The 24,426-nt window shown below is 45.0% G+C and overlaps 2 protein-coding genes across 2 annotated transcripts; both read left to right on the top strand.

The window, feature by feature from the left end:
- Nucleotides 1–1,044: 1,044 nt before the first annotated feature.
- phactr4b (phosphatase and actin regulator 4b) lies at nucleotides 1,045–15,958 on the top strand (the record flags this gene model as incomplete). The annotated part of the gene is given in 15 exon segments (XM_080005128.1): nucleotides 1,045–1,092; nucleotides 1,094–1,106; nucleotides 4,188–4,358; nucleotides 4,638–4,718; nucleotides 5,351–5,860; nucleotides 7,483–7,827; nucleotides 8,911–9,042; nucleotides 10,001–10,526; nucleotides 10,655–10,941; nucleotides 11,039–11,237; nucleotides 11,388–11,443; nucleotides 11,759–11,820; nucleotides 11,939–12,076; nucleotides 12,208–12,284; nucleotides 14,240–15,958. Coding segments are annotated over 15 exon segments (2,661 nt in total). The 3' UTR covers nucleotides 14,256–15,958.
- Nucleotides 15,959–16,630: 672 nt separating this feature from the next.
- On the top strand, nucleotides 16,631–22,871 carry rcc1 (regulator of chromosome condensation 1). Its single transcript, XM_080004994.1, has 10 exons — nucleotides 16,631–16,670; nucleotides 17,402–17,493; nucleotides 17,600–17,787; nucleotides 17,879–18,058; nucleotides 18,165–18,261; nucleotides 18,368–18,490; nucleotides 18,612–18,752; nucleotides 18,921–19,040; nucleotides 20,445–20,597; nucleotides 21,418–22,871. The coding sequence occupies exons 2-10, from the start codon at nucleotides 17,415–17,417 to the stop codon at nucleotides 21,591–21,593; spliced, it is 1,257 nt and encodes a 418-aa protein (XP_079861120.1). The 5' UTR covers nucleotides 16,631–16,670; nucleotides 17,402–17,414; the 3' UTR covers nucleotides 21,594–22,871.
- Nucleotides 22,872–24,426: the final 1,555 nt, after the last annotated feature.

The following is a 24,426-nucleotide window of genomic DNA, read 5'->3' as shown; positions in this document are numbered from 1 at the left end:
GCCAAGTGCCGTGTCTTATCTTGTTTATCCCTTCTACGAATGGAAGTCTCAGATGGAAATGGACTTTCCCCTCCCATGCTTTGCACTTTGTACATCACAGAAAATCACATTTTAGGTTTTCAATCGAATGCAATCGCTTGCTTATGAGGGAGCGTCTTGCAGTTGAGACTGACTTTTTGTGTATTTTAATCTTTGTGCTTGCTCTTGCCCTTGTTCCTGTCATCTCTGAGCTGTGGAAATAGGCAAACCACTGAATCATGGAGATAATTGTTTTCTGGAATGCCTATTACAGCTCCGAGTGGGTTTAACGTCCTTGTTTTAACTCTTGACCTGAATCGGAGCGTTCCGATCATCACACAAGTTATTTAGGACCACAAACCACTCTTTATTTCTAACCCTTTAATGTAACAGACACTACACACACACACACACACACACACACACGACTCACATGCAAACACGCAGGGCGAATGGCGCTCAGATAGACAAATGCAGCAACACACTGCAATTCAAGATTCATACACATACCCAGACACACTGCGCCATGCACAACAAATTGAAAACATCGCCAGTCTTTCCCAGGAATGGTAGGCATCCTACAGTGAATACTGACCTGTTGTAGGAGCCAAGGAGGGAGGGTCAGGGAGTGAGGGAGAGGGAGTACAGCTCCTAAAGGGAGGGAAGGTTTTAAGGAGATTAAAGAGGCAGGGAGAGGGAAAAGGACTGAATTAAAAGGAGAGAGAGAGAGAGAGAGAGAGAGAGAGAGAGAGAGAGAGAGAGAGAGAGAGAGAGAGAGAGAGAGAGAGAGAGAGAGAGAGAGAGAGAGAGAGAGAGAGAGAGGAGAGAGAGAGAGAGAGAGAGAGAGAGAGAGAAGAGAGAGAGAGAGAGAGGAGGAGGAGAGAGAGATTCACAAACAAGCACAGGGGACCGGGACGGAGGGGCAGACTGTCGGACAGCGCAGGACACGGAGCCGAGCAGGTGTGGCCCTCTCCTGTGCATTTTAGCCTGTGCATTCCTGGGTAGAGGCCCCTCGGGGGCTGGAACATGGGACAGAGCCTTCGTCTGGAGACCCCAGATCATGACCCAAAACAAACACAACGCCGGTGGTGAGTTTCTTTCTTAAGTCACTCGCTCACACATAACGTATGGACACGGTATGTGCCGTCTCTCCTGTTGCCGTTGCTGCATACGCCGTCCCATCAGCAAACCCACACCTACATGGAACGAAGGGGTTAGTCTTGGTTTTTGCTGTTTTGCAGCTCTCTCCGCCGTAGCTTCTCAAAGGGGAGTAGGGGTGAAACAATGGTGGGAGATGGAGGTTGTGTAATAAACGTTGCACTGTGTTCTTGCCCCCACCCCGATGCTCTCACCGCCATAGCGAATATGAAACTGCGGGATCAGGTGGATGACTCTCAGCGGTGTTTTTCCGCACGAGTGTGGATACGCAACACATTTGTGTGTCGGAGTGCAGGGCATGTGATTAGCTTAACCTGCGCTATGATTGTTCAGTAAAGTGAGACATTGAAAAAGTTGTTTTTCAGGGCATTGTCGGGGGAAAAAGAGATTTCTGTCTGGTAATGCAGAGTTTTGCACGTCTTCCCTTGGAACCGTTCCAGCCATTTCACCCAGTGGTGGTGATACTGTATGCATGTACGATGACTTTGGCTTGAGCTTGAAGTTGAAAACACGATTAAGTGGTTTTTCATTAAATGGACAAAGGAAAGTATGAGACAGTCAACAAGAAGCATACCACAGTGCTATTAGCTCTTTGCCCTGTCCAATTAAGTGGATGTAATTTCATAATCTATCCTGGCAGGGGCAGAGCTTATAATTTAAGCGAAAGTATTTCCCAATTTTTGCGTTCAGTGGACACAGGGCTCTTATGTAATTGATCAAACTGCCCTGGGCAGCAGACTGGATGTGAGCTAAAGCCTTTAAAACAACAAACCCCTTTAAGCACACGCTCACCTGACCACTGCTGCCATCATTCATTTAATCATGGCTTCAATCAGCCCCCAGTATGTATTATTGGGGGCTTTGGATAGGATAGGTAGGCTTGGCTTTAGAAGCTGGGGTACGCCAGTCTCCTCCCCTTTCCTCATTGGCAAATCTTATCTGTGGGAAGCTGCTGATAAGTCTTCTTGTTTTTGACTTATTGGGAATATATTTTTGGTTTTACAATGACAGCTACATTTTTATCGAATTGGTTCCTATAAGTTTATTTTATTTACAAATGCCACAGGACGTGGGACCACGGTGCACTCAGAGGCACAGCAATGCGTTCTATTTCCGCTGGCCGTACAGTGGTCTGTGTTTTTGATTGTGAGGGGAAGAGGCTGTCTTTGTTCTCGGTCACAGTAAGGATCAGGGTGGAGTGCTGTTTCCTCCCAGTGTTTCCAGGCTGTCCCCCTGCCGTCCCCGACTCCAGCACTTTTCTCTCTCTCTCTTTATAGCCTTTTTCCTCAGCTCCTGCTTCCCATGGTCACTCAGCTGCGGTGACCACAGACATTGGACATCGTTTTAACAACTGGATTGAGAGCTTGTCCTTTTTCAGTGAACAAAGCGGATCTACGGTGTCTTTTTACTTTTTTCAGACCAGTTGTTATGCTGTCTGAGGGAGGTGGTACACTCGGTCCTTTAAATACTGGATGATATTCTACTATCTCGAGGATCAGGTTCTCCATTGTATATGTTTTGAATCAGCATTGAATCACCTTCTGGTATCTTCGGTGCTGTGGAGCGCGGCCGCCCAACGCAGCCAGCTCGTATCCTGCTCCGCTGGCCTCAGCTGATCTGGCTCCACACTCTGCTGTATGCAAGACCAAATCGGGGCCTTAAGCAATGTATTACCTGGATTCTAGGTCAGCCGGTCTTGATCCACAGGTTTGTACCTGGTCAATGGAAGCTGGATTTCAACGGTTTGGACTTGCCGCCTTGAACTCCGACCCACTGGAATTTGTCGTAGCTGGAAGCAGCTCTAGATAGTAGAATCTAATTTCAATGTCCTCTCTCTGAATGATTTGACTCTGGGAATTTATCAATAACGTGAGTTGTTTCCCCATGGCATGCTGCCTAAGGTCCAGCCGTCATGGAAGCTGGACACCAAGTACCCCCCTTTCAGGTAGAACGGTTTAATTTCCTAAAAATGTAAATATCCGTTGGATGAAATCAAGCAAACACTTTTTTATACTTATCGTTTTGCACTTTACTTATTACTCGTGATGTTTTCTGGAATTGAACTGTTTGAGAACACCGCAAGTTTTGTGACTATAATTAAACCGAGCACAATACTCCAAAAAGAGATTATAAGATTTTCCGACAGCAGCTTTGGCCTACATTGGTCCAGTGGATGGACTAGGTCAAAATCTTTTATCCAAGTGTTTTGTGGCTATATTGTTAGAGAAACCTGATTGTTGCCCGATATTGTCTCCAGGACATCCTGTGTGTGCTTAGTAATGGGGTTTTTTTTGTTGGACCCTTTTCTCCTTCTCTTGCTGATAAATATTTTGTCTGCTGAGTACAGCAACCAAAGCGCTGGGGGAGCAGGTTCTTGGATCCAGTGTGCTGATAGCCCTTCTGAGCTCAGCACCCAGTCAGCTGGCCTGCCAATAAATTAGTCCAAAACAAATAACAGTGACGACAGCATTGTCATTTCAAAGCACCCTTACAGCATCGATAGCAAGTTGCAATGATAAGTGTCCTTTTAAAGATTTGGCTTTTGTAAAAATTACAAAACGACACACTACTGTCTGATCATATCCTTATGCAGGCCTCGCCATGAAGCGAGAGGTGGAAAGCTGATAAGACATTCTCCTCACACCAGTTAACATTCAGCTAAGGAATGCACTCACTTGTGTGACGCTCCGGCCAGGGGCGAGATCTTTTTTGTTGAGTGCGGAGGCCTCCATGTGCTGTCAGCTTTTTCCTGCCAAAACACAGTTAGTACCACAGTGCCAACAGCTAAAGATAACGTGCACACATCCCTGTTTTCCGCTCTGAACCAGGAGAGCCATTAGGTGGAAAGTTGGTTCTACCCGCTGGGAATATTGTTGTTTCTGATTGCAGTGAGCGGTGGCACTGTTTTCTCTTTTGAATGCTACCATTTTGTTTTGTAGAACAGACCCTTTTTCAATGTTTGAAAACCTTTATTTATTTATTTTTTTAATCTTACATATACTTTGTTTCAGATGCTGAATTGGAGCAGCAGCAAAGCACAACAGGGGGAGAGGGGGAAAGCCTGGGGGACTCGACCCCCCTCCCAAAGCGCAAGGGCAAATTCTCTACGCTTGGCAAGATCTTCAAACCATGGAAGTGGCGGAAGAAGAAAAGCAGCGAGCAGTTTCAGGAAACTTCAGAAGGTTTGTTTTCTGACCATTGTGTTTGTAGAGTGTGTTGCTCCCACTCTCAAATAAGCGGAGTTTGTACCAAAGTTTGCATACATAAATCTGATATACAGTACATACAGAGTATACCTAATATCAACAACAACATCCTGCTGATTGAAGATCTGTAAACTTACATCTCTGATTTCTTGAACATGATGCCACAAAGATGTTGCAAGCATATACTGTATCAGAACTTGAACTAGAAAACTCAGAGCGTAATGTGCTGGCTTAAATTCTGTGTGTCAACGGCAGTTCTGGAGAGAAAGATGTCGATGAGGCGTACACGGCAGGAGCTTATAGAGCAGGGGTTGCTGAAGGAGGTCCCGGAGAACGGTAAGAGCGCCACCGTTGGTGTCCCGTAATACAATCTCTGCACGAACGTGTCCATACCCGACCGTAGCATCCACCCACAGAGGTGGTTTGGTTCGGTTTTTTAGAGATTGCATTTGCTCTCACCTTGCTCAAAAAAAATAAACATTGTAAGTGGAAAATAGAATGCTGCTCTCCTGAGCGGCAGGAAAGTGGAACAAATTGCACCCTGCAGCAAAGTAGCTTTGAGAGCGGGGTGTGATCATTCTACCCACCCTAATGTTACAGAGGCCCATTTATTGCATCTATCTTGCAGCTGCTTCTTTTTAACACTAACAAGAACAGCCTCTACCCACAGGTCTTTGGGTTGTGAGGACACCTCTTAATTTGGACAGTTTCACCAGGGCAATTAAAGTTATGGAGATGTGAATGCCATGTGAAACTAAATACAGCAAATTTACTGTTATTGATTCCCAATAAATTATAATTATTGTTTATTAATTAGGAGTAGAGCTACTTAAAACTAACACGGTAGCTCTTGAGTAAATTTAGATCTACAATATCAAAGAGGTGTCAGTTTATGGATCTTCTCAGTGAAATTGAAACCTGTTGTGTGTTCTGTCTTCTCATGTTCGTGTGTTTCCATTTGGGGCTAGAAGCAGACGATGTACAGCACCTCAAGCAGCCTTATGTGAAGAATGGCCACACACTTCCTGTTGGTAGTGGGGGTTGTGGGGCCAGCGGTGCGGTCAGGAGCCCGTGCAACCAGGGGAAACTTCCCTCGGAGGTGGACTTTAGGATGAATCCGACCTGGATCCCTCAGCTCGATGACTGCCGGGGCCGCCACCCCACAGACGGAGAGCGCAGAGGGGCCCCGGGACCCAGGGCCACAGGGCCCCAGGAAGACGGACGAAGAGGAGGGGCGACACGGCCACAGGGCGAGGGGGAGTGGAAGCCGAGCGTGGCCTGGCAGGGCCAGATTCAGATCCAGGGCCAGGCGGAGGACGGCAGGCGTGGGGCCAGGCTCCATCCCGACGACGGCCACAAAAGGCCCGGGCTGCAGAAGGCCCCGTCCGAGGACGGCAGGAGGAGTCGACCTGCGGAGTCCGAGTGGAAGCCCACACTCCCCCGACACGCTTCAGCTGAGGAGGGAAGAGCGCGCAGAGGTGAGCGTCCCCACCTGACCTCTACTCTCTGTATGCTCCACATCCTGACCTCCTTCATACATGCTGTTGTTTTGTTCAGTCTCTCACCTACCTATTTCAACGGCCTCTCTCTTCACTGTCTTTTATTACTCCACATGTTCTGTCCTTCCAGATATAGACAGGCCCCTGTCTGCTCCCGGGAGCCCTGCTCTAGCTATGCTTCTTATTCAGGAACAGGAGGGAATAGCTCATCCTCTGTTCTCCTCTCCTAATTAATGCGCCACGATTGGTAAACCTATTACTGCCCTTTAACGCGAGAGCTGTCACTTGAAGCTAATTGATTCCATTGAAATTCCATTTATAATATACTGTTTATAGTCAACACCAGCGTTTATTATCTTTAGCATGTCACATTGCATCCCTCATAAAGGCTCGCTTAATCTCTGCAGACACTCAAATTCACAAAGAATGGCTTGCGGCCGCTAATAGCACCATGAATTGTGCATCAATTTGCACTCGCTATCTGCACCGTCTTAGCGTCCGATTCACAAAAGTTACGCTACAGTTACACATGCAACATGGATCTTGCGATCAGACGCACGGGGAGATGGTCTCCCCATTACACGCAACACGCAATCATACTCGTAACTGGACCCCGTTGGGAGTACCCGTTGGGGCACCGTGCGTCTGATCGCAAAATCCCCATTACCCGTATCCCGTTTGGGGTCTCCCCGTGCAAAACGCCCCCAACCGGACCATTAACAATGACGATGAAGACATTCTATTCTATTATGTTCAAATCCCAATTTTTAACTTCACAGGTTTATGTGCTCTGATCGCGCAGGGAGCGGATCGGCACCATTGCCTTTATTTTTGTCCGCGCAATTACCACCCGGTCTCTACAGACGGTAATCGCTTCACTCTAACTGCATGTGGCTATTAGCGCAGTTAGAGTGATATTAGGGTTAGGGTTTGTGAATTGGAGGCTATTTGCAATGAGGCTCATTTGCACAGGAAGGGGCCAATTTTGCACCAAATGTATGATTAATTCCTACCTTAGTCTTCCTGTAGACGACTTCCTCTTAGCCTGGATGAAATCACTTTTCAAAAGGGTCTTTTCTAAATAAATAACCATGAACTCAAAACTTGGAAAAGCTTTGATGAATGGTGTAGGAGCAGCAGTTTGGCGGTAGGGGGTGTTCTTGGTTGTGGTTGGGGGGGGGGGGGGGGGATTGGTGGTAATTACAGACGCCTATTCTGTTTATCCACACTACAGATCTCCAGATAATGGTATTTTCAACAAGTGCTATTACACAGAGAGCCTGGGATTGTGAGGCAACAGAGGAAGACTCGCTGTTCCATCCTTAGACTAAAACATTTATAACCGAAGTGCGAAGGCAAAATGTGATGAGAGATTGTTTGTTCAATAATGGAAAAGATACTGGGTTATTAAAAAAAAATGGCATGCATGTGGAAGTTGTGTGTGCAAGTAACACAGAGGGGCCTGGCGAGCTAGACAACAGTCTGTATACTGTAGCTATGGATCATATGTTTCACACTAGATCCAGGGTGAGGGCAGACGTACATTTGGGTAAATGAAATCATATTATCCAATGTTTCCCTGCTCTATTTTTGTCTTAAAGAGTCAGACAGCCATTTTGTCCCTGACCTGGAAACGATGCAGGACACCCTCCGTGAGCCTCTGCCTCCCAAGCAGTCTGTAATGCCTCCAAAATGGTTGATGAGCCCCACCCCTGAGTCTGGCGGAGAGGGTTCTCCTCGCACCCCATCCAGTCATCCGACGACCCCGTACTCTTCCTCCTCAACTGCAGTGGCTAAGCCGGCTCGGACTGTCTCCTCCGCGGGGGCTACCGCTCAGCTACAGCCTTCGACTGCAGCTTCCCACGGTTTGACCTCAACCCCTCAGGCCTCCAAGCAACCACCGCTGCCGCCACCCAAACCGGTGAATAGGGGCAATGCTATATTGGGTGAGTGCTAATTGAGCAGCGTAGCGTGTAGGTGCTTAGCTTCACAGAGAATGGTGTAAATATTAAATATTTACTGCAGAGTATTGACACGACTAGATTCAGTTTGCTCTAACACACATGCACAGTGCACAATCAGATGTTGTGCTCTGTTAGCATGTTGTGGTTTCCCCACCGGGAATGTGGAGTCTGTACAGAACACATGCATTATGAGTCATTAGTCTATTCACAAATAGTGAATAGGCGTCATTATAGAGGATACAGAGGTTTTACTAGGGAATGGACATATTCAGTGATGCACAAATGCATTTATATATCCACACAACCTTTTAATGTAGGCATCAGAAATACTTGGGCAGCTGTTCCCAAGCTAGAACTTGAGTAGATGGACGTTTGAACAAAACAAGAACAGTGGCTGGGTTTCCTCTGGGGCCTCCACTTTGATGCCTGGCCCTCTGCTTTGATTTTCTTACCCCAATTTAGTTTATCAGCAGATCTGTCGCATAAATATTTACATCACCGATATCGGTGTTTTGATTATGTCTGTGTCATAAGGGAAACTGAAACACGTCGGTGTTTCCAAGAATGTTAGTCCACTATGTGGTTTCCTTTTTCCCCCCGCTTAATTGAAGTCCATGCGATTCTTTAAGACGATAACTTGCTTATTGTGTTGACCAGTCAGATTAGGAAAAAATGTTGAAAGATGCCTCACTTCATGTCTATTCATGTGTTATATTGTTTTGTAATATGGAATGTAATGCACCATGATGCTTAGAAGCTAAGAAAGCGATGAGGATGAAGAATTGGCCAGTGACTGACCTACTTTTGAGAAGAAAACATCCGTTGATATGAGTGTTGGTCAACCAACAATCCAAAGCCAGGCTCCATATTGTCATGATTATTAATTAAAAATCAAACCGGCATGAAGCAAAATAAATAACAACAGCAATAAATAACTGGAGCAGAGACAGAAAGTGATGCTTCGGAGGTCAGAGGACAACTCGTGCCGACCCGTCCCTTGGAAGTCTTGTACAAGATTCAGACGCTGAACACACTCGCTGAAGTCCTCCATCTCCTTCGCGTCAGCCTCCACCCTACAGGGTGGAGAGAACACCCAGCTCCCACTCTACTGGTCCTGCTGGAAGCGAGAGTGCGACTATGACGTCTACCTGTCCCTCCCAGTGTATCTGTGCCGGCGGGCCGGAGGCCTGCGTCCAGGTAAAAAGGATGCCAGCTGGCATCACCGAGGCCAGGGTGCCGGTGTTTGGAATGCCCCCTCCCCTCTGAGTCTGCGTTTTATCCATCATTGTCAACTCCCCCTTCGACGTCTCTGTGCGGTATTTTTCCCGCAAGGCCTTGGACACTTGCGTCAAAATGCGTGGCTGTGATTGCTTCTTTACACATATGGCAGTAAGAGGTTGCATGCGCTAAACCAGCAGCAACTTTGGCTGCGCTGTGCGTTGGAAGTGACAAGAAATGCTGATGTGAGAAGAGAGCCCCGCTTTCATAGTCATACCAACTTCCGCATGTGAATAAGAGGTTTTCTTCATAGAGATCTGTGCTGCATCTGGTGAACGGCGGGTTGAGTTTTCTAAATCGGCTCAACTGGAAGGGAGGATGTTTCAAAGTTGGCAGCTCTGATCTCTATCGCATCTAGCGGCACGGCTATGGCTTTGAACAACAATATGGCTTTCCAGCTCTTCTGTTATTACATTTCATAGTATAGTGCAGGTAAGTGCAGCGACCATTCCAATATGCATGACATTTATTTCAAGGTTTGCCTGTAAGCCTCTATTAGTACGGTTTGAACCCAGCTCATGCACAGGAGTAATATTTTGAATCCAGCTTATAGATTTGGCTGTGTAGAACATACCCTGCTTATTCTGTTACCTGGATTGTCCTGTGAACTCAGTGGTGTTATGTATGAATTAATGCGGAGCCAGTTTTCACACGAGTCAACTCTACAGATGCATTCATGCACATTCAGACATGCAATTTCAGTTTTTATGCCCGTATGCACTCAAATGTGTTACAGTACCTGCAGATGTCTCCGCTGTACTTAAGGATGCTGCATGTGACTTGTGCGCTCACATTGAAGCAAGATTTACGTCGGAAAATATATGATTTGATAAACTTTTTTTTGTTGTTTTTTGTTTTTTTTCCTGCTCCACAGCAGATTTCACCCATGTCACTGGCGGACCCAGTTTTGCTCCAGCCAAGCCCTCCCCTCCAATGCCCCCCAAAAGAACCACCCCCGTCACCAAGCGCTGCACGGAGGACACCCCCGCCCCCCCGCCGCTCCCCAGCCCCTCCCCTCTCTCCCAGGAGGAGCACGGCAGCCTTCCCGTGGGCTTCCAGCTGCCTCCGCCCCCATCCCCCCCTCTGCCGACACACATACCCCCCTCTCCTCCGCGCCAGCACATACACACACACCACCTGCACCATCAGCACTCCTACCCACACCCCCTGCCCCAGCCCATTCCCATGCTGTTTGACCCCCCCAGCCCCACCCTCGAGCCTCCTCAGCGCCCGGCTCCTGTCCCTCTGCATATCATGATCCAAAGGGCCCTGTCCAGTCCTGGCCCGGCCCAGCCCCACCCGGACAGCTCCCAGCGTGCGCACTCCCTGCTTTTTGAAACCCCTCCAGAGTACCATGGGGATCGTAGTCGCCCCCTGCCTGTCAGCATCCAACCGCTCAAACTGTAAGCAGCGCTACATGTTCCCTGTCATCCTGCCTTTCATTTCTGGATAAGAGGGGCGACGGCACACCTCAGCCATGCCTCCAGCCGCCCCATAACCATGTGTTCACCCGTTGCTGTGTTCCCGTTAGAGCCGAGGACGACTACTCGGAGGAGGAGGAAGAGGACGACGACGAGGAAGAGGAGGAGTATGACGGCGAGATCCCCCAGCCGGAGCTGGAGCCTCGGAGCCGCCGCTGCCTCATCGGGGAGCCCGGCGTCTGTGTCATCCCCGAGGGAAACAACAACAACAGCAGCGAGGAAGAGGACTACGACGACGAAGAGAGGGAGCGGGACCTGCGTGGGGAGGATAGTGACTCAGACGGTCCAGTGCTTTACAAAGACGAAGATTCGGACGAGGAGGACGAGCCTCCGCTCAGTAATATACACCAACCTTTTTGTTTTTGTACAATTGTTGTGTTTGTGCCCTAACTCGTTGATATGAAAACTCTGTGATGTGTTTGCCTTTGAACCAGGTGCCCTGGCCAGCAGGGTCAAGAGGAAGGACACACTCGCTCTGAAGCTGAACAGCCGCCCCTGCGCCCCAGAGCGGGACAGGTTCATCCCGGACCGGAGCGCCAGGGACGAGCAGCCACCGGGGCAGACGGGCCTGACCTGGCAGAGCCGGGAGCAGTGGGAGGCCATCCGCACACAGATCGGCACGGCGCTGACCAGGTCCTTTGTGCTGAGAATAGTTATTGTTTGTAGACATGAAGGGCTAGTTTCTTGGATTTTTTTTGTGTCCTACTTCGATGACAAAGTGATGAAAGTGTGTAAAAATAGCAGTGCTCTTTTTTTTTTTTTTTCCCCAAATTTCTCCTCCAGACGACTGAGCCAGAGACCCTCTGCCGAGGAGCTGGAGCAAAGAAATATCCTTCAGCGTGAGTATCTTCTTCCTTCTACCTTCTTCCTCCTTAGTGTTCTCATACAATTCCCATCATTTCGCCATTTACTGCTTAGTTACAACTTATATTTTGAAATTTTAAAAACCTGAACCGGGCCTTGTTGCTGTTTATTCCCTACGGGTGAAAAATCACGGATGTGTCTGAGTTATTTTGATAATTAAAGCTTGTGCGGCAATTCTGATACCGCTCTGACGGCTAATTTTGGAAATTGTTAAATTTGTACTTCCATAGTCGACGACCAGTTTTTTTTAAATCGAGTCTAAATTAAGAACCCCTTTGTTCACTCTTTAGCTAAGAATCAGGCTGACAGACAAGCTGAGGTCAGAGAGATCAAACGGCGGCTCACTCGGAAGGTAACAGCAACGACACAAACGCACAGCTCTTTTAAGCTTTATTTTATTGAGATGCTGTTTATCTATCTATCTATATATATATATATATACACACGCACACATTTTCCCCCATATGTAGCTGAGTCAAAGACCAACCGTTGCAGAGCTCCAGGCCAGAAAGATCCTGCGATTTCACGAGTACGTGGAGGTCACGAACGCCCACGACTACGATCGCAGGGCGGACAAGCCGTGGACCAAGCTGACTCCGGCCGATAAGGTACACCCTCACCTCGCCGTCCTCTCTCGCAAGCTGCCGACGGGTATAAAGAGTATCTACTCTAACACGTTCAGACACATGCTTCCAAAATAAGCCCTCCATTTATATCTCTTTTGAACCCGATCTTCTAGGCGGCCATTCGTAAGGAGCTCAATGACTACAAGAGCACTGAAATGGAGGTTCATGAGGAGAGCCGGATCTACACCAGGTACACAGAAACACAAACCATTTTAACATTTCATTTTACTGTATTTCTTTTTTTTTTTACTATTGTAGTTTTACGCTCTTGCTAACTTTTATTTTATTTTTTCATTTTATATCTACCGGATAGTAGTGGGAATGTTTGTGAATCTCACGATTCAATTCCGATCCTTGGGGTTATGATTTAATTTGAAATCGATTCTCGATTCATCGCGGTTTTCAATGACATAATTTTCCCATTTGGCGACAATAGATAATGTAATGCATCCCAATCCCCAAAGAGAACAAAATATTACACACACTCAATCAAAAACATTAAACCTTAAATAAATTGGATTTACTTAAATTTTGCCTTTTAATTATGGAAATATGAAGGTATACTTAATGGGCTTGGGCCGATATTTGATAGTCCCCGTCCGTCCGTGGGACCACAAGGAGCTACGGGCGGAGCGCATTCACTTTGTTTGACAGAGAGGATATGCAGTATGTGGACGTATGTGCGCAGCAGAGAAAGATATATTTATGATTCCCTTTATTTATAATTCCCCATTGGAGTGTTATCCCTGTGCATTTTGTGAGCTTCTATCTGTTTTATCTTATTATTGTAATTCACACCGACTGACCGGTGAACAGGAGATCCTTTCCGCACGTTATGTGAACACCAACGCACAACCTCCGTTCCCTTTTCCATGATCCAGCATTAAAGGTTCACTGTCCCTCTAAAGGAAACAAGTGTTTTTACTGTAGATGGATTTATTGTAATTGAATGACACAAACAAAACAAAAAAAAAACTGCCGTGCGTATTGGGAATACCCTCCCGTCACCTTCGTTTTGCAAAGCTTGCATATGGTGTAAGTCTTATCGAGCGCCTGCTTTCCCAGGAGACTCTAAAATCCGAAGTGTGTCCAAATGGCGGCCTTCAATGACGATGGGGCGGGTTGAAGTTGATTTTCCTCTTCCAAGATGGCATTACTACTCCAGCGCCAATGTGTTCTATAGGCCACGACTCTACCTCAACCGACCTGTAGACATAGCACCATCTGTGGGATTCAAGCCTGGTCTCTGCCTGCCGCAAGCCTTCTCGCGGGCGGAGAGTCTATAGTCGGCGCGTCGTCGGTCGCGGTATTCTCAGAAACCCCGGGTGGCGGTTGAGAGAAAGCGGGAAGTAGTCGACACAGCATTGGATCTTGTTTGTGTCGAGGAGGAATTGCTGTTCCTGGTGGTTAAACTGACGGAGGCGACGAAAAGGAGCTGGTCTGGTCCGCCCGTTCCATGCAGAGAACCCGTGTCCCGCTCAGAGGACGAACTGAACGCTGGAACAGAGTCGTGATGTGTAGTTGCTCTCCCTCATTGAAGGTTTCTCTAAAAAGAAACTGCACATAAATACCAATAAAAACTTGACCTTTTACTTGTAAACTGAACTTCACAGCAACCCTGTTAATTTACAATGAAATCACCAAACCCGAATGAGCTGTTTGCGTTTACCAGTTTGTCTCTGCATCAAAAAGTTATGAGTAGACTTTGAATTTCACATCTTGACTTGTGCTGTGGATCAGTTTCTGCCAACATATCAGAAATAAATGCAATGCATTTCTTCCAGGGAATGCCCGTTGCCCTCCTCCCGCCGAGTCACAAAGGCGAACCAACCATTTATAGTTCTTAGAACATGAAACATCATTATTACCATTTTAAAAATTGTTTTTTGGAATTTGAAAATCAATATTGAATGTTAGACAGAAACACGATTCTTACGTGATCTTTTACTTTTATGCTCGTGCTTGCCCGATCTACTTTCTTGTCTTGTTATAGATTTGATCTGTTTCTCTTGATTGTTTGAGAAAATGTAAAAAGTTTGAGAAAAGCCTTTTCGAAATACAATGCATTATTATTTATTATTATAAAAAAATCTTGCTGCCACTGCAGTCGGGGGTGATTTACGCATTGTTTGGATTTTTCTCTAGGTTCCATCGGCCTTAGCATCCACCTTCTTCCTGGAGGATGAAGCACTTACCAACAGGCACAGTCCCTGGTGAGGAGCTGCTCCATCTACAAACTGTCCGTAAAATAAAAAGAAAAAAAATCTGAATGTACTGTGCAAATAATCAGGGAAAAACCTGGAAAGGAAAAAAAAAAACAAAAACAAAAAAAAACAGGAATGCTCCGCGACCCTTTCACTACATTGTTTTCACTAAACTGACGGCAGGGCGGAGACGGCCGGATGCAGTATTTCTCCCCCAACAAAAAGGTTTTTCTTTGTATCTGGGAGAACAACGTGCCAACTAAGTGGAGAATTAGCAGAGGAGCCGATCGCCCTGTTTGATCTTGGAGTGGCGAATACACACTTTACTCTGCTACTATGAGGTCTCCCTCAGGGACAACGTGTAATGCAGACCCATTCTATGCTGCCTTTGTTTCTCATCGACTCTACGAAACAGCCAACTCATGTTGATGCAGGAGAAAAAAAAACATTAACAGTAGTAATAATAATGATGGTAACCGTTATTATATACACAGGCTAATAATAGATAATAGGGTCAAAAGGCTATATAGTGGGCAGGATGATGAAGGCTGTGGTGTGTGAGTATCACATTATCAGACTGGACATGCTCTGGGATATTGTGTGTATTTTATGTAATTGTGTATAGATTGCTATGTATAGATTACCTTAGAATGAAACTTGGAGAGATCCAATTACAAAATACTCTGTAATGCACAAGATATTTTATATTGTAAGAATGATCATATGATTAATACTTCAGTTTGTTTGGTTTGTTTTTTTTGCCCTTTTTTATTTTTTATTATTTGGCTTGCCTGTATTTATGGTTGTGCTGTTAGGTGGCCATTTGAGCTTCAATAGTGTTATAGGACAAGTCAATGTCAAAATGCAGTTTGTTTTACTGTGTGCCAACATCACCTCTATGTCGAAAGGACTGCGGAATGTCAGATTTTCTGCAAATGACTGCACGAGCCAATAGAGAATCCATGGACGTTGGATCTGAATAATCTTTCTTTCTTTGTACTTTTTTATTTTTTATTTTTTCGTACCTTCCCTTTAAAGATTTAACATGAAATACATTCTGTAGCCATTTTAATGAAGTCCTGGTAGTTGCATCTATAGAAGATGCTAATGGTTGGAGGAAGTTGCCGAATATCTCAAAGTGCTATGAGTGTAGATCAGGGATTTATTTAAAATCAAAAAATAAATTTGCGGTCAACAGGGAGTCATTTTGGCAGGAACGTTTCAAATGCAGAAGTGTTCTTTCGGATTTTCTTTTCTGGCCAGTAGATCACAGGGTCCTTTATGTTGTGTACAAGCTGATGCATTTAACTGATGCTTATGTATATCTTGTCTTCCTATTATTTTAAATGAAGTTTTAAATATAATAAAATTATAGGTTGCTATTTTTTTAAGCACAAAATATTACTATGATTCATTGCAATGTAACAAGAACAGGACTATATAAGTGTACTTTTCTGTAAATCTTAAGGTTTTCTTTTTATTTAATGTGGATTTCTAGTAACAGTAATTTTCTTTTTAGTTGTAAATAGTCACACTATGATCTCATTAAAAATCTTACAAGACCGATCACTTTTTATTCTGTATTATATCCGAGCCTCTGTGTATATGCAAACCCTCAATATTCAGGTTGACTTTTGAAATAAAAGTCAGTTAAAATATGTTTATTCGCACGTTTCGTACATGCACACCTATGTCCGTCACATAGATGGCAATTAAATAGTAATGATTACAATTTGAATAAGCAAAGAGAAATGTATTGAGAATTAAAATGAAATATAAACTGTCTTGGCTCAACGTGAGGTTTAAGCGACACCTAGTGGCGGTACAAAGAATTGTGAGTCAATAGCAGACCTGGTAGTAAGCGGCAAAGAGCTGCTTGACGAAAATACGTTTATATGATTTAACACCTCGTGTGTGTCATTTAAAGGCGTAATATATATTTATTTAAGTGCTATTTCAGAAGTTTGACTCAAAGCGTAAGTACCTAATTAGTTAGTTAGTGTAATCGGTGTGGTCACACGTTTGTGTTTTCAAACCAACGAATTGTTTTTGTTTAAATATCGAAAGCGAGGTGAATTTTATCCTCGCGGTTACCTGAATTAACAAATTTTAAAAAAACAAAAAAAACAAACTGAGTCGAGTGTTGACCACGTGGCATTTCGATACCCGAGCATCGCGGCGCGTACGAGCGCGACGGACGGCGGCGGCCATTGTCGGGAGCCTGCCGACCCTCTCGGCTTCCGTACTTCGGGGAGGAAGGCGGCGGTTCCGGACACGCGCACGCTGGATCTGAACGCGCTGCTCCGGGCGGCGGGAAGAGCTCCTGCACGTTTCCACCGGACAACCGCGGAACCCAGCCCACGCTCCCACCGGTAGGTCAGTGCGCCGGCTTCCCCCACTGCCTCGACCGGGGGGGACGTTAACTAGTCGACAACCGGCGCGTCAATTTGGGGGCAACTTTGCGTTTCATTCATTTGGAAAGTGCTAATGCTAGCCGCCACCTAGCTAGCCGTAACAGCCCGTGTTGGTTGCTGTGGATGTTACGTCACTGACACGGCGTTACGCCACAATTGTAGTTGGGGTGTTGAGGTCAAATGCGCTCTCGCTAGTTTTGCCAGGTAATTCCATTCGACTAGGTGGCCTGGCGGGTGGCCACACCAGCCACATCGGGTGTCCACCTGGCAGGCGTTGTTTGCCGACCCTTGCCCCGTCGGATAACGAGACAGAAATCGTCAGAAAGACACAAACTACGTAAGAGTTCACGACAAGTCGCCGGTCGCACGCGTGCAACGTAAACGTCCTCGTTTTGTAGGGGGCCATGTCGTTCCCGACACCCAAATAGTTGTCCCGACAGCCGCAAGACTTTGGCACCCGGCCAGCCCTAGGAATAGGGCGCAGTCATGGAGTACAACATATGACTGCGCCCTATCTACAGCAATGTTAAGATTGAGATCGCTTAATGTTTCTATCCGTAACTTTGGTGGAGTGGTGTTCTCATCATCAAATGCACGGCGGAGTGTTTATTTATTTATTTTTTTGTGGGTGAGTTCTAGATAACGAGATTGAATAAATATCACACAGTTTGATCTCGTATTGAATCCAGGTCAGTCGCTGCCATGTCTTCTAAAAAGACCCTGAGCAAGAGGAAGTTGGGGTACACGCCCGATGAGAATAAGGACTTCAAGAAGGCCAAAGGTAACGGTCGTGCGACTGCTGCTTTGATGTCCCTCGTTCCGCGAGATCCGTTTGTTTGTACAAAAGTGTCACTCAATGTCCAACTTCTCCCGTGGCTGCCGGTCAGTGGTCCACCAGAGCCATGGGAAGGAGCCTGGGCAGGTTCTTGTGCTCGGCCAGGGGGACGTTGGACAGCTGGGTCTGGGAGAAGACATCATGGAGCGGAAGAAGCCAGCTCCGGTCACACTTCCAGAAGGCGTTGTGCAAGTGGCAGCTGGGGGCATGCACACTGTCTGCCTCACCGACACGGGATCTGTATGTGAACACTAGTCACAGCAATTCATATTTTCAACAGAATATGCAAAGGAGATGTGAAATGGGAATAAAACTTGCATTCTCTTTGTAGATCTACACATTTGGCTGTAATGACGATGGAGCCCTTGGTCGGGATACATCGGAGGAGGGGTCTGAGATGGTGCCCGGCAAAGTAGTACTGGAGGAGAATGTAGTCCAGGTGTCTGCTGGGGACAGCCATACAGCAGCGGTCACTGCTGATGGGACCGTGTATATTTGGGGCTCCTTCAGGGTAAGTGAACCAGTGTACAAATTGTGGTTTTTATTTAATGTTTTTTGTGAACCTCATGTAATTGAGATTTCCGGTGGTCACAATCAACTTTTGCATTTTATTTCAGGATAACAGTGGAGTTATCGGTCTCCTGGAGCCCATGAAAACGTGCACCCTCCCCGTCAAGGTCGCCATCCTGGATCCCGTGGTGAAAATTGCATCAGGTGAGTGTTATGCCTCAACCACACCATATCTATTTACTTGTGCCCAAACATGAAGCAGCACTGTTTCTGTCGAATGACATAAAAAAAAAAATGTTTTAATGACTAGGTAACGATCACCTTGTAATGGTGACGGAGGGAGGAGACCTCTACACGTCAGGCTGCGGAGAGCAGGGGCAGCTGGGAAGGGTGCCTGAGCAGTTTTCCAATAGAGGAGGCAGAAAAGGCCTTTGTGAGTAGCTCAGTCTTTAAGTTGCACACTCTCTAAATTTAATATCTTCACATTGGTGTTGACAGTAACATTAAAGCATTTGTATTGATGTCGATTTTGACCGTGTCTGTTTTAACCGCAGCTCGGTTGCTCGTGCCCCAGATGGTGAAGGTCAGACGCAAGGTTCACTTCACGGATGCGTTCTGCGGAGCCTACTGTACCTTTGCTCTTTCTCAAGAAGGTCATGTCTTCGGATTTGGTCTCTCCAACTACCACCAGCTCGGTGAGTGTGATACAACAATGTTTACGTTTTCTTCATTACAACAGTTTCAATTTTTTGGGGGGGGTTGGGTGTTGATGATTTTGTTTCGGTCTGAGGTGAGCTTATATTTGATGCCTGGGCTCACTGTCACCCAAAGGAAAATGACAAACCTCTGTTTATTGTTTCCAGGCACCAAGAATATCACAACGTGTTTTGCACCAGTGAAACTCACCTGCTTTAAGAACTCAACTACTTCCTGGATGGTTTTCTCAGGAGGACAACATCACACCCTCTGCCTGGATGCTGAAGGTAAAGTAAACAGTGTGATAGAAATTAACTTTTTAAAAGGTGAGTATTAAATCAGGTAAGCAAAAATTAAGGTTTTAAATTGCTTTTAAGTGTCTTACATTTAAAATGTAAGGGGATTCAATTGCTTGCTTATAATTAGGGATTACAATTTAAAGGAATTTCCCTCGTCGATAGTTGTTAACCTTAACAAACAATCGTTGATTAATCGATAACGTGGAATCATATGTCGTCACCAGGAGGTGGCGCCATGGTGCGTGGGGACCTTGTGCGATTTTGCACACCTCCAAGATTTTGTGATTTCCCACGAGGAGCGTTTCTCCTCGTTTCATTTTAAGAGTCACTGAGCTGGTTCACGCATACAGTAAAATATTAACAACCCGGTCTTGCACAGGTAATATATTTTAACTTTTTGCCACCCTCGGTGACAGAATGAACCGGATGTTATGCAGCAGGTCAAGTCTGGTGCTGATATAGACAACGAGACGCTAATTAAATTACTAACATACAAACATATCTTTTGTTTTGTTTTACCGACTCATAACTCTCCGATGCACTGAGTCCCCCCCCCCCCCCCTCCCCATTGGCATTCAGAAAGTGCCCTTATCCTGTCGTTCCGGTACTACTTCTTCCTGGCTGGGTACTTTTTCCGAAAGGACCCCCGTTGATGGAATTACAAGACAGCAGATTGTTCCGTTCTTATTGACAAAACAAAATCTTAATCGATTCAATTCTTATTGGCAATGAATCAATATTTGATTAACTGTTAACATCCTGACTTAATAATACAAAAACAAGACAGAATAGGGACAGTGAGGATGTTTCCAGTGTCCAGGGGGGAAATAGGCAAAAGGAATGTGTTTAGGGCCAGGCCTTGCAAGAATTTGTGTAACTTTCTTTGCACCACAATGATCATAAAACATAAGCTACATCCTACTAAAACTCATAAAATGTAGTTTTGATCAACAGTTAAACAGACATTTGTGTTTATTATTGTGATTGAAATTGGTCTTGGGTAAAGCTGACATTATAAAGGTAATAAAATAAATACCCAGATTAAGTCATTGCTTGTTGTTGCTACTTGTTTGAAGGTGTGTTCCTCTTTAACTGACTGAGGCAGTCACAATCCTTAAACAATCATTCATTTTCCCTAGATACAGTGGGTGAACAGTTTAAAATGAATTATTACATTTTTTTGTTTCAGTGTCATAAGGAAATTGTGACACTCTGAGTCAACAGAGTGTCAACTTTTCTCATGTTGTCCTCCCCATCAAAAGCATGAAGTCCTCTGTGTCCTACTTAACTCGCGCACTAAAAACAAGTGGAGCTCGTTGACATTTATCAAATCACCTCCATGTCTAAACAGGAGACTTGATATTTGCATTAAGTCCCCGGTCTCTCTTTCAGGAAACGTTTATTCCCTGGGAAGATCCGAGTACGGTCGTCTGGGACTGGGCCAAGAGGCAGAGGAGAAGAGCGATCCGACGCTGGTGTCTGGGTTGGAGCCGGCCAACGGCGTGACATGTGGGGCGTCTGTGAGCTTCGCTGTTACGAAAGACGGTGAGAAGTGAAACAAGGGCAACATAGGACTGTTTGACCTGCTGGCCAGATGATTACTCTTTTTGAAACTATAGGACTGGGACTGGGTGATCTCGGCAAAATCAAATATCAAATTTTATTAAACAAAAAGAATGTGACAATACCTAGATATCAATCATTTCATACTTTGGGGGTGGCTATTGGTCCTTTCATGATAAAATTACACCCAAGAAATATTAAAGAAACAATTATTATTAATGTGAATATGACCAAGCTGTAGAGGCATTGACTAGAACAGCTAGAATGGTCTATGAAGTCAGAGAATTTCATCATTTTACATTACATTACATTACATTTTGTCATTTAGCAGACGCTTTTATCCAAAGCGACTTACAATTATTCAAACACCGACGGACGCAGCCATCAGGAGCAATGAGGGGTTAAGGGTCTTGCTCAAGGACACTACAGCATGCTAGCAGGAGGAGCCTGGGATCGAACCAGCAACCTTTAGATCACTAGACCACCAGTTTACCTCCTGAGCTACCACCCCCTGGTACCCCCCATTTTACCACACTTAAAGACAACATTTAACTATATTTAGATATCACGACAATAAAAATCCGAGATGATATTTAGTCTTATATCTCAATATCATAACAATATCACCCAGCCTCATGCTATCACTAAATCCTTATAACGATTTAACGGGCGTGATATAAACAAATGGAATTATCCTAATTTGCACTAAGTGTTTCATACTGCCCATTTCTACAGATGGTTTTTTGATCTTGTTCATATGTAAATTAGATCTTGTCTTATTTTGTGTATGTGTGTTCTCCAGGGTGTGTGTACGCCTGGGGCATGGGCACCAACCTCCAGCTGGGCACCGGGAGGGAGGAGGACGAGTGGACCCCTGTGAAGATGGTGGGCAGGGAGCTGGAGAACCGTGTTGTGTTGATGGCGTCCAGCGGGGGGCAGCACACGGTGCTTCTGGTCAAAGACAAACAGGAAAGTTGACGTCCTCAGAGCGACGGCTGATGGGTGTGAGCTAAGAAATCCTGTGAATGCAGAGAGCGTGTGATGAGAAAAGTGGGGACCCCCTGCGTTGAGCCAAACCAGCCCTCGGGGGGCAGGTCCAGGGGGAAGGGGTGAGATGAGCCCCCGTTGACTGGAGCTTTCTGCTCCTCGGGGGTGGGGGGTGGCGGGTGTCTGGAAATGTGTGTTTGTTTGTTTTTGTAGAACATCACAAACGACAGAAGCTATTTTTTAAATCTAGTTTTTGATTTTTGTTGGATTTTTTTTTTTTTTTAAGATAATATTCAGCATGGGATGTGATTGTATTTGTAATAAAGGAAGGGCATCCGTGGGCAAGCCTTTTAAATCTGACTCAAGCTATCACATCTTACATTTTTCATTTCCTTTGAAGCAATAAAGCTCCTCTTTAGCATCAGGTCAGTCAGGGAAACCCAAAGCCAATCGATCTAAACTTTTTAAGCAAACCTTGTTTTGTTGTACATATAGCAGTTTTGTTGTACATATAGCAGATGCTCCTGTTTGCTCACAATACTGTAGCTTTTGTTCAAATGGCCGATAAACAATTACTCCATCGAGTTTTGTACCATGGTGGCGGAGAGCAGCTGGAACGCTCCTTCACTCTTTGACACCTACAATGGACTCTCCGACCGCATCAAGGGCGAACTGGTGGGCCGAGATCTCCCAGCGAACCTTGATGCGCTCGTCCCTCTCGCCATCCGCATTGGCGGCCATCTTGGGGAACGTAGGAGAGCGGGTCCTGTCAGGTGTTCCGCTCCATCAGTCATCCCATCCTCCAGGGTTCCTTTCTGAACCGGTTTCTGGCAGCCCCAAGGATTTCCCAGAGCCCATGCAGCTGGCCTGGACCCATCTCCACTGTGGAACGACAGCGCCGTCTGCAGGCGAACAAGTGCCTGTACTGAGGCCAGGACGGCCATTTTGCCTCTTGTCCGGTAAAAGATCTAAATGTAGTTAATTTAAGTGTTTTGTTTTTTTTTAAGATAATATTCAGCGTGGGATGTGATTGTCTGTGTTTGTAATTTAGTAAGGAAAACACTGGGCAAGTATTTTAAATCTGACTGAAGCTACCGCATCTTACGTTTTCCATTTCCTTTGAAGCAATAAAAGTCCTCTTTGGCATCAGGTCAGTCCGGGAAACCCAAAGCCAATTGATCTACACTAAAAATTTTAAGTGAACCCTGTTTGGTTGTACATAAAGCAGTTGTTCCTGTTTGGTCACATTACTGTTAACTTTTTTTTCCTTTTTCTTGCTTGACCTATCAGAAAATAAAGATCCAATTTTAATTGTGCAAGAATTTATTATTTGCATATATTATGCTCCACATCAGCCTTATGGCTAACTGGTTAAAGAGTTTTCAATCATATGCATTCTTCCAGATGACCACTCGGATTGATGTAGTTTAAATGTTTAAAAAAAAAAAAAAAGTATTTGTAGGTTCCTGTTCTTATATGTTTAGCTGGTTCTGATGCTGGTGTTTATCAGCCCTGGACTGAAAAAATCGGCACTCATCTCACCAACAGACTTTAAAAAATATATATATTTATTTTTTATGTTTGTACACTTAAATAATGTGTTAATGTTCCAAGTGATATCTGGTTTAAAAAGCAACTATTTGGAAATGGTCAGATGTGCTGTGCAAATGCAATTTATTTATAAAGTAGCTCATTGCAAGTAGGCCTAAACTACAAATGTTATGACAAATATATACTTTATGACAGTTATATTTTAATGTTTAATTGAGTGAGCGGATTGGACTTTTGGACAAATTGAATACGTATGTGTTGGATTTGCTTAGGTGGATGGATAGAACTGCACTGGAATATCAGCCGTTTAGGGCTACTATGACTGTAGCCAAAACGTGACTTAGTGCCTTATACACCCTGGAAAACTGTTACATTCTGTATTGAATAGGTTTTTTTTCCGCCCTGTTATGTCCCTCCAACACCACATAATTTGAATCTGACTGTAGCTCCCTCAGTAACAATGAACACAACTCTTCTTCAATCTTACTGGCGGTTCATTCTGAAGTTCACCAGGCATCGATCAGTCAGAATCATCAGTTTCTGTGAGAACTTTAAAGTAAAATAAATACAAATTGATAAACTGTTACTTGTCTTGTTATAACTTTTCACATAGCTTTGTTGTGAACTTAAGCTTGCAGTATATACAGTAAAACTTAGGAATATACTGAATTGAATACTGAATTAATCACATTAACATTCATTAAATTCTAATACAAATAAGCCTGTCAAATCTACTGTCCATCAAACACAGACATTTAACATGCCTCATTGGCTGCTTATTATTGAGGGGAGGGCTACTTAATTTAAACTTATTTATTTCTTCTTACTTAATTTTCATATCAATGTAACCCAACTTGTGCAGGTAAGTACACATCGTACTTTCCCTCTGGATGGTTGAATTTAAATGAGAGTTGATACTGGCTGCTTTCTCTTAGAGCTCTAGAACTTGGAATGTCTTGTAGCTCCCTTTCACGGAAGTCGTAACTCCACGGAGGTTGGTACTTAAACTAAGTCTTTTGGCTTGCATCGGCATGCAATGAATCTCCTGAGAGCAAGCAAGAAGGCATCTGAATCCATAGAAGTAAGGAGCTCAAGGCACACTGCTCTCGTGGTTGGGCATTTGAACGCAACACCCAATCCCAACTTTAACTGTAAGGGCTGAAACAATCGACCCCTGTAGAGTAGAAAGGAGGGCTTAACGAAGGCAGGCAGGTGATAGGTTGGCCATAAGAGGAACTTTGGGCTTCACTCGCCATTTGCAACGTTTGAGACA

This window comes from Zeus faber, assembly GCF_960531495.2.
Source record: "Zeus faber genome assembly, chromosome: 8".
NCBI classification, from domain to species: Eukaryota; Metazoa; Chordata; class Actinopteri; order Zeiformes; family Zeidae; genus Zeus; species Zeus faber.
The sequence above is the reverse complement of the archived record's forward strand: the minus strand, read 5'-3'. Positions and strand labels throughout refer to the sequence as shown.